At 42.5% G+C, this 10587-nt stretch overlaps 1 protein-coding gene across 2 annotated transcripts; it reads right to left on the bottom strand.

Moving 5' to 3' along the window:
• Window positions 1-2056: 2056 nt before the first annotated feature.
• LOC136542263 (cysteine--tRNA ligase CPS1, chloroplastic/mitochondrial) lies at window positions 2057-8114 on the bottom strand. Of its 2 annotated transcripts, XM_066534608.1 has the most exons (9): window positions 7674-8114; window positions 7155-7218; window positions 6424-6585; window positions 5614-5784; window positions 5230-5511; window positions 5030-5155; window positions 3699-3899; window positions 3464-3565; window positions 2057-2632 (listed from the first exon to the last, which is right to left on the bottom strand). In XM_066534608.1, exons 1-9 carry the CDS (start codon window positions 8042-8044, stop codon window positions 2399-2401), a joined length of 1713 nt encoding a protein of 570 aa, XP_066390705.1. In that variant the 5' UTR covers window positions 8045-8114; the 3' UTR covers window positions 2057-2398. The 2 variants fall into 2 exon arrangements, with proteins under 2 accessions (XP_066390705.1, XP_066390706.1); XM_066534609.1 differs by lacking the exon at window positions 5614-5784.
• Between the last annotated feature and the right edge of the window lie 2473 nt (window positions 8115-10587).

Raw genomic sequence — 10587 nt, forward strand, 5'->3', positions numbered from 1 at the left:
CCTTGTATTAATAGACGTGAGCTCAGCCAAATCGCGAGCTACCGTGTCAATTATGGCGAGCAGTGCCAGTATATCGAGCGGACACGAGAAGAGGAAAAAGTGTGCGCAACTGTTGCGCTTTGAACTCTCTCTCTACAATTGCGCGGCGGAGAGGAGAGCACGAAGCAGAGAGCGTGTGGTTGCCGTGGCACGTGGGCCACAGCGCCATGGAACCGGGGCCCACGTGTTAGTCTACCGGGACCTGCCTAGCGACGCCACGTGGCCGCTGCTTGCCTCGTTGGCACCCCGCATGCTGCCCTGCTGCCCCTCACGGCCTCACCGAAAGAATTGCGTCGCTGGCATCCCCACATGCTACCCTCACCGGAAGAAAACGAAAATAGAACGCAATCAACAGCAACCATGAAGCAAGCAAACAGTACCCGTATTTGCGACAACATTGCCGAATAAAGTCTGGGTTTAAGCTAATGTTGCAAATCTGCAATGCAAGTCCGGATATAAGCTAATGCAATGCAGGCAATTCTCTGCAAATCTGCATTGTCTAATAAATCTAGATACAAGCTAATGCAGACAATCCTTTGTGTTTTTTTTTTGGACCCGAAGGAAAATAGTATTGTATCTATACCTAATAATAAAAAGACAAAATTTCTGCCATTTTTTTTTCTTCCGTCCAGCCTATCCGTGTATCCGTGTCCGGTATGTTCACGGCCGGCACAGTTCAGCCTGAGATCGAGGGGGTACTGTGGTTAAGAGAAGAGGATGAGATAAAAGAAATAGAAGAGAAAGAAGGGTTTCAGGTGCAAAAGTGCAAGAGAGAAAGAAAAGGTTGAAGAATCTAAATTGAATTTAAGAAACTCGGGGATTCCTGATGTAAAAGTTCAGTTTTGGACCTCTTGCTGCTGGGCTGAAATCTGTCTCATGGGCCTTTTACGCCAGTGGACTGGGCCGAGCCGTGGCCTTGCTCCTTTTCTTTTCTTTTTTCTTTTTCTTTTTTCTGGTAAAACAGCAAACTTGTAAATTACGTGGATATTATAGAAATAGAAAAAAAATTAGCAAAACAATTTTTTTAACTCCTCTTGACTAGGTCTACACTCTAGAATAAAATATTTGGTGTAGTTATAGATCTATGTTTTCTCTCATAAGTTGATCGAGGATGTTTCCTTAGTCCTTTTGCAGTGAATTTTTTATGGTAAAATCTTCTATTGATGTGTAATCTATGGTAAAATTTTCATATACAATGGACGCATATTGACTGAGTTAAAGTTTAAAAGAAAAAACGATCCAAATGAAATACAACGTAGGAGCACAAAGCACTCGAGTCCACACCACCACAAGTGACAAGTCTATATCCCTACAAATAGTGATGCAAGCGGGTTTAATACTCCTACATGTGGCCCGCATGGATGCCGCAGCAGACGCTTACAAAACTTGTGTATCTGCATGGCTCGGGCCTACGCTTGGTCTTGCTGCCACTGCGCAGAAGCGTCTCATTGCATCTGCGTCAGAAACAAGAATTGATAGGAAGATCAGGATTCCGTGGCTCGAAGGCCACGGCGGCGAGGCGACCGTGTGGTGTTCACGGAGGGTGATGCCATGGAGCTGCGATGCAGAGCCAAGCTCGGCAACTGGGGCTCCAATCTCTATAAGCTCAGTGATCCTAATATATGTGAAGCATCCCATTAGGGCCAACGCCCACGATGAGGCTCTATTTGAGGCACTGCTCGTTAGCGATCGATTAGTTACGGTGCTGGCGTTCCGACCATGCCTCACCCTATCCTGCATCACGCATTACGCTAAAAACAACAACGTAATACCACGGTGGGAGTGCACACTTCAAAAGGTACCGAGGAAGGACGACATGGCCTACATGGTCGAGCTAGAGGTGATAGTAGCGGTGCTTGAGGAGAGGGCGCCGAGGTGGAGGAGACGAACCACAACTGCTATGGGTGTTTCTCAAAAAAAAAAAAAACTGCTATGGGTGTTCACACACTAAACAAAATTCAATCTTTTGACATAAACAATTATTTCTTTTACACCTAAATCTTCAGTTGAATAAAAATTAGTATATGTTTTTATTAACCCGCTGCAACGCACAGGCAATTTTTCTAGTTAGTTAAAATATTCGGCAATATGATTCACATAACTTGCAGAAGGCTGTATGTTACATTTCAATCGTTAAGCAAGGACTCGGTGCATAGTGAAAACCAAGACCGGGCATCTTTTTACCGAATATGAGCATGTAACTACTGTAGCTCTAATGGGAGCAGAGAATTGTGCAAACAATATGATTTCTCAGGAACTCCGTTGATTTCTTCGTCACAAAAGCAGCATCATATAGCAAACCCATGATTACCAACTAGAACTGGTGTCCATGGGTCAGCACTGGAATTTCTTGCGCAGATCATGTTTTCGCAACCACTGCTTCCTCTGAAAGAGGCAAAGATGGTCTCCAAGTTGTTCCGTCGGGGCCATCCATGAGGGCAATTCCAACGGCGGCCAATTCTTTCCGGATCTCGTCGGATTTTTCATACTGCTTCGCCTTCCTTGCTGCAGTCCTCTCTTCAATCTTCTGCACCACAAGCTCCTCAGTGATGGAAGCTCGCCTTAGTGCTTTATCCTGCAGCTGTTGCAAAGCCTGAGAGCAGAAGCTTATTAGTAGCATTAATTAATGGAACAAGTTATGCAAGTGAAAGGTGCTTGTATAAGTGTCAGCTTAACTACATGTACAAATTGGATGGAGTTAGTTACTAGTCTGCAATCCAAATTACTTCCGAAAAGTTTCTTGGCTGCACTTGCATGCGCTGCTTAAGACTTGTATTGCTATAGGCAGTTATTTTGATAATATAAGTTTCCTTTCCTTTCTTTCATTCATCAAGGAGAATCTAATCTAAATAACTTCAGAAACAGCTAGAACAGGGCAGCTGAACTGGATGTTAAACTTAGGCTGACTCTGTGTTCAAAGTTGAATACATCTAATAGGTAGGCCTTTGTCGCATTTTTACCGTGACATATTCATCTTTCCTAATACCAGGAGTTTACAGAGTTGAGTCTACAAAATAGCCATCATGAAGTACTATGATACAGAGGTTTGTTCTGCACCAAAACTAGCTGTACAACAAATGCAGGGGCCAGGCCGGCTTTAGAAAATCTGGTGCAAACCCCAAGGCCTGAGCTCGACACCGAGCCGAACTTTGAAGCTCAAGCCCACCTGTAAATGCCATTTTTTCCAGGCTGGGCCAGCCTTTTTCATGCTTCAGTGCCCACATGTCAAAACGGGAACCCAAGCCTGGCTGCCTGTTTTTTTATGTGGGCTGGAAAATAAGCCCAATCCAGCCAGTGCGACTGTCGAGTTGAGCTTGACCTGGCTTTGGGGCGGGCTGGAGTCCCCATGAATAGGTCTACTGTAAACTTACTGACAGTATATATTGAAACTAATTTGGCAGTGTTAACAGAACATTGCACTCACCTCATGATAACTTAAAGGTAGCAATCCTAGAACAGAGAGCACTACTCTTATTTTCTCTTCTAAGGCAGAAAGCGATTCCAACCTTTTGTCCTGCTTCTTTCCCTATTTAAATGCCAGGCATAGGTCAAAACAAGTTAGATAGTTTTTGATGTTTGCATGAGAAAGGAGAATGGTACAGTTTACACAGTCTGAATACAAATGAACTGTATCTCCATTTGTTCATCAATAAATTTACCTTACGAGTGTGCAACAGATCATTCATAACTTTCAATGGCTCAGAAATAGCAGCCAATGCCACTGAAGTGTGAAGATCATCTGACATTGAGGTCTCAAATTCATCATGAAGTTTTTGGATGTAATTTGAGGTATTAGGAGGCAATGAGTTTCCAATGTTGCTTCGTTGCTGATGACAACTCTCTTCACAATCACGCAAGGTCTGTGGATACAAAAGAATTCATGTGAACCTTTTGATTAGAAGTTATGGCACTGAAACGACCTCTTATGAAACAGAAATAACTGTGAAATACAACTCTCAGTTCCACCAAAAATTGGAGTCCTAACTTCTGAGTTGTCGAGCAAATATAAGCAACTTCTCAGATGCAAACACAAGCAACTTCTCAGTCAACAGGCATGAATCAGAACTATGCATTGTAAAAACTCTTATTTAGCTAGAATCTGTAGTAGGGAGCAATCCAGCAAAATCAGACCAAGTGTGCCAATATTACCGTAGTCCCATGTATTCTGAGCCACCACTATCAAAAGTGACATTGGAAAACATGTGGAGGAAGAAAATTGTGGCAGCATTTACTAATTCTAAATCATGGACTAATATGTGAGCACTAGGAATCAGCTAGGAGAAAGCAAGAGGTTCAATATAAAACAAAGAATTGATTATTTGCATCTCAGCTTTTCTTTGGTCCATGGAAGCTAGGCAATGAAGGGCGGGCCTGGTGCAAGCGGTAGAGTCTTACCGCCTGTGACCGGAAGGTCCCGGGTTCAAGTCACGGTCTCCTCGCATTGCACAGGCGAGGATAAGGCTTGCCACTGACACCCTTCCCCATACCCCGCACAGAGCGGGAGCTCTCTGCACTGGGTACACCCTTTATGGAAGCTAGGCAATATTATCAGTCATTTTGAATAGTCAAAACTTTGCTTCAAAATTAGAAAATAGGGTACCTCTAATTTGTGACCACTACTTTGCTTCCAGATGTTGCCACCAAACAACCCAGGCAAGTTAGGCAACATTACTACATTTCATGCATGACAATATAAGGTCTAGTGGGGTTTTCCTTCTTTCCGCAGCATCATCACCTGGGGTATGCAGAGGTGTGCTTTAGCCTTGGGATCTCGACTACCAAAAATAGCCATGTACTATGGTCTACTTGACATAGAGAACACAAGAGTCTTGGACTTTTGGATTATCTATACACTATCCTAATTCCCTAACCCGTTCACTCACCAGAAAAAAAAGGGATACATCAGACAAACAGTTGCCAAGCAAGAAGTTTATGCAACATAGTTATATCAGACTAAGAACCAGAGCGATCATATAGATATAGAGCATACCTGATATGTGTAGTACAATCTGTCTGATGTGACATTGAGTTGTTCTATTGTGTAGTTAATTGGGGACCTGTAGTGTGTGCCAAGTAAGAACATTCTCAAAGCCAGCGGATGGTACATCTCTATAACCTGAGGACAATGGCAGTCTTTGAGCAAGCAAAGGTACAGTCATTACTTGAGGAAGATTGGAACATTGCTTTTACCTTCCGTATGGTGACAAAATTACCAAGTGATTTAGACATCTTTTGGCTATTTACATTGACAAAACCGTTGTGTATCCAGTAATTTATGGTGCTGTCACAACATGCCGCACGGCTCTGAGCAATCTCATTCTCATGGTGTGGAAAGATGAGATCCTCCCCACCACCATGTATGTCAAAAGAATGACCCAAATAATGTGCACTCATGGCACTGCATTCTATGTGCCATCCTGGCCTTCCTGGGCCCCATGGGCTATCCCACCATGGCTCCCCATCTTTTGCGGCCTGCAGTTAACGTGAAATAAACTAATTGATATTGAACTAAATCATTTCCACAGGAATGGAATACAAAAGGTGTTGCATACTAGCATTTGGGACATCTTCTACCTTCCATAGAGCAAAATCAGCTGGATTTCTCTTCCTCTCATCAACAGCAACCCTTTCACCAGCTCTATTATCATCTAGTTTTCGACCAGATAATTCTCCGTACTCAGGAAAATTATCTACAGAGAAATAAACATCCCCACCCACTACATATGCGCAACTATTATCAAGGATCTGCTCAAAGAAAAATTAAGTCAAGTTCCATAGCGCAAAAAGAAATTGTACCAAAAGAACAGGAATTCAATATCTGTATAATAGCACTTTGTGAGCTGTTTTAGGTATGTGAACAGATCAAAATGTGAGTCAGGCACAGTATGAAAACACTAGAGACTATATATTAATCATTAACAGTACATATCTTACATCAAGAGAATCAAACATGATGTTCTTCATGCCCACAACTGCATAAATATGACATGATCACATTGAAAACTTGCATATAAACATGGACACAGCATTCTGCAACTTTGTCAACTTGAGAGATTACCACTTAACCACATAACAAATTCCTAAATTGCACTAACAATGCTAACAAACCAGCTTGGGATTGGGTATCTTTTTTACATGAAACCTATCATGGATTGACAGGTCATGGCCACAGAAAAGCAAACATTTAACTATTGTCAGCTTAATATCATATGTAATTCGATCTGAACTAAATTATGTGAAAGCAAGGAGCTTCCAACCAATCTGAGATTAAACATCCAATCAAGCCTGGTACAGAAATCAGTAAATAATTTTCACAAGAGGACAGCAAAAAGAAACTGCATAAGCATGTCACTAGGTACTGCACACAAAATCAAGTATAAATACCTGTTTAATCATATTTATAATCTCATCAATATGATCTGAAACACGGGGCTCCACAGATGGTGGTAAACATTGAAGATTGGCCATGTCTGACAGGAAGTCATCAGAGAACCTTTTGCTTAAGCTAAAAGGATCTTCCCCCAGCTGATTTGCTCTTGCAATTATCTACAGAATTCCAGAAGTGCAACTCAGGTCTCCTGTGCAGATTAGCAAATTGTGTTTAAATACTTCATTCTAGTTTTCCATGTAAAATAGCTTAATACAATTTCAGCAGAAAGAAGGGCAGGCCTGGTGCAGTGGTGAGAGCTGTCTCACTGAGTCACCAGGTTGTGGGTTCGAAGCAGCCTCTCCGCAGATTTGCGGGGGGAAGGCTTGCCTCGGTTTTTCCCTTCCTCAGACCCCACTCATGTGGGAGCCTCCAGCACTGGGTCTGCCCCTTTTTACAATTTCAGCAGAAAATAGTACAAATAAAGCTATCTAGTTAAATCCAGAAAAAAAAAAACATGACATCAAATGTTCCATAATGTGTGAACATTCAAACGAGATCTCTGTATTGTCTAATTTAAATTCAGGACAATGCAATTTTTGTAGAAAGTAAAGCTATGATTTTCAATATCTTGCAAACAGCAAAGATGTAAGAAAATAATAACTGCAACTACATTTTTAAAATTGGTTATCAGAAATAGGTAACTCAGCTTCACATGTATTTGCAAACAAATTTGCCTGAAAGTTACCTTGTCATCAATGTCGGTGAAGTTCCGAACATAGCAAACTTCATAGTCCAAATAGCGCAAGTACCTATCAAGGCAGCACAGTAAGTATATGCAATATTTCCTAAGAATGCAATGGAAATAAGTAAGGTGATAAGATAGCAGAACAGAGATTTTGAGGTGCTTTAGCCATGTCACTATGGTGTTTATCCTAAACCAAGCCCGTTAAACCACAAATAGGCAATTGCCAATTGGACAAGTGTTTAATGTGGACAACCAGCTTCTTTAGAGCAGGAGTAACAAACAACTCAAAGCATCTCAAGGCAAATGTATATCATTTTCAATGGAAATCATGTCAATCATCAGTTCGCTCAGTAAATATATTATGCGCTTAGACAGCCCCCGCAAGTTTTTAAGACTGCACTAGAACTACGAATCTACAATACATTATCTCCAGTGAGTGAATCAAGTGTACCGTCAGATTAACAGAGCTCGCAGTTGCAGGAACTAACCGAATCATGAACGTAATAGGGGGAGGGAAACCTGTAGAGGACATCAAAGGCTACGTATGCGCGGGCATGGCCGATGTGACTGTCGTCGTAGGGAGTGACGCCGCAGACGTACATGCCGACCTCCCCGCCTGGATCGCGCGGCCGAAACTGCTCCTTCTTCCGCGACTTCGTGTTGTACAGATGCAGCTCCCGCGTTCTCTCTGCAGCCGTGCCATTCGACGCAGAGGCGGAGGCGGAGGCGGAGGCGGAGAAGGGGGAGGAGGGGGAGGGCTTGGCTTGCTGCGAGAGTAGGCGATAGGAGCGAGGCGGAGGGATCTGGGATACCGCCCGGTGGAGGGCTATGCGAGCACCGGACCGCGAGGAGAGTAGGAGAGGGAGAAGGCCAGCGGCACGCCTCGCCATCGCCGCCGCTATCTTTCGGCAGTACGCGCGAGGAGCCGAGGACCAGCCGACGAGGGATTGTGGATAGCCTTCCGATTAGCTCAATTTTGTGGGAATTTTTTCCCTGTTTTTCTCATTGACATTTTTGAGCGTATCTATACAATAGTTTTTTTTAACTCACACTCTAAATCATTATTTAAAGAGTTACTTAAATAAAAACTGTTTTTTATAACTTATCATCCTCCAATAGCTCTGATTGGTAAGGTTTTTCTATTATAAGCTTAATTTTTATGTAAGGTATATTTTTGGGGATAAAAAGGCTTCTCCTTCGAGGACAGGAGAGCTCTACGAGAAAGAGGCCGAGACGGAGCTCGGGAAAGAGGGAGAGGAGGGAGGCTGTCCGCATGCCCACCAACGGTAGGCCCTTCTCATGGAGTCAATCACCAGCATCAAGTCAGCTCGTCGAAATCATGTCGCTCATACAACAACTTCAGCGGCAACCAAGGAGATCGTGTTGCTCCGCCGACGGTGTGCCGATGGCGGGCGGATCCAAAGGGGGGGCTGCCGGGGCTACAGCCCCCTAGTGAGCCTGATTTTTTTATTTGACCACGGTCACTTAGCCTCAAATCACCATTAATCTCTAGCTCTAGCCCTAAATCTTCCTATCCTGCATCCGCCACTGCCGATGGGCCAATCTTGACCTAGTACACGGTGGCCAAGCCTGTGTATAGCACTAACCCTTCAACCTCAAGCAAGCACAGAGGAGAAGGAAGGTGCAGGCGCTCGAGCGAGGGAAGGCAGCGGCACTCGAGCAAGGAGGAAGAAGTAGGCACAAGCACCGCACGTGGAGGAGGGAGGCATAGGTGCCGGCGCCGACGAGTACAAGGACAAGCGGAGGGTGAGATGACCGGGGAATTAGCGAGATTTTTCCCAAACTCACACTCAACTTATTCCGATTTTATGTGTAAAGGGCGTGGGGAGCGAAAGCGCGAGGAAAAAACGGCAAGAGAATCAATCTGTTTGGAAGCAGTTTTCTGATTTTCTTCACCAGCTCCAAATAGGGCCAATAACTTCTCAATATCTTTGTGCACACATGAGAGGCATTACCGCCGCTCTCCATATTTGGTTATTAGTAGAAATCTAGAATAGAAGACGTGGATATTTGGATATCTAATTGAAAAAAAAGTTGCAAGTCTTTTTTATAAAAATATATCTAGAAAGATACAAAGAGGTTCTTGGAGCTGTGAAAAAGAACTACTATAAGAATATTTTCTCCTACAACTAAAAAACAAAGCGTATACATCTTTTGGTGCGATATTTGTTTTGGTTCGTCCGTCTACCCACACCTACGATCCCGCGGCGCCGGCAGGTGGGACCTCCTTCAAGCTTGCGATCCCCTGAGACCACATGCATGAAAGAAAACAATAATCATGCATGGAAGGAAACAATAATTATTTACTCTTTTTTCAAATAGTGGTCTTCATTTCGGAGCCCTTCATGCAGTTTAATAATGGCTGGGGAGCTAGGTTTGCGAGAACTTACTCTTAATTAGGTTGCGAGCTAGGGATGTAGCACTTCAATGGGTGCCTTGGTTGAGTTCTACAATTGCTAAAAATTGATGGTGCTGATAAGATTGATAATCTTGTAACTCTACAGTACATTTCTTTTTTTCAAAAAAAGGAGGACAAATGCTACTTATGGTCGAATCCATGTTCTTTTTGTTGTTTTGATTTGATGCCCACAGCCCACATGTTAACTTTCAGATGTGTTTGTAAAGAGTCAAAAGGAGTTGGCCTAATGCCAATCTTTCTTGTCGTCTTTTTCATTCTTTATATTTATACTAGGTACCGTAGCTTTAGCACGGGCATGCATGAAAAACGAAGATGTCTTTACACTGCAGAAATCTTTCAAGAAGATCATGCATAGATTATTCTTGTATTGAATATTATATATATACAATCACTAAATATTCTAATTAAACTATAAAATTTTGAATTAGGATACGAGGTAAGACATGCAAACAGATATTTTAAAACTACATGTAAAGTTCAAAGAACTTAATAAATAAATCCTTCTAGAGGCAATGCAAATTCTCTCTAATCTTACATTTAGTATAGTTAGTGTTATCATAGTACCCGCATGTATTCATGGGAAATAAATCGTGGACAAAATATGGACACTTTTTTGTGCGACATTTCAACATGGGTCCATTGTCCTACCAATATTCTTAAGGCAGATCACATAAATAATTAGAGTCCCTTTATGAGATTGCTCACAAGAGACTCAAACTTATATCTGATCATGGTAATACTGAATTGCTTTGCATCAAAAGCATCGGCAATGATAAACAGGGACATAGGTTTTAGTATGCATAGTGGAGAAAAACTCAATATTGGCCTTCTCAGCGGTTTTTCTGAGCCTTTGCAGTGCTAACATGTCTTTATTCAGATAGTCAAGAGGTGCACCATAAAATTATGCACCACTAAGAAAAGTGTCACCATTGGTTGCCTTGACCTGAAAAATATGTCGAAATTAAGAATTACAACACATAATTTAACATCTTG

This window comes from Miscanthus floridulus, chromosome 3 (assembly GCF_019320115.1).
Source record: "Miscanthus floridulus cultivar M001 chromosome 3, ASM1932011v1, whole genome shotgun sequence".
NCBI lineage: Eukaryota > Viridiplantae > Streptophyta > Magnoliopsida > Poales > Poaceae > Miscanthus > Miscanthus floridulus.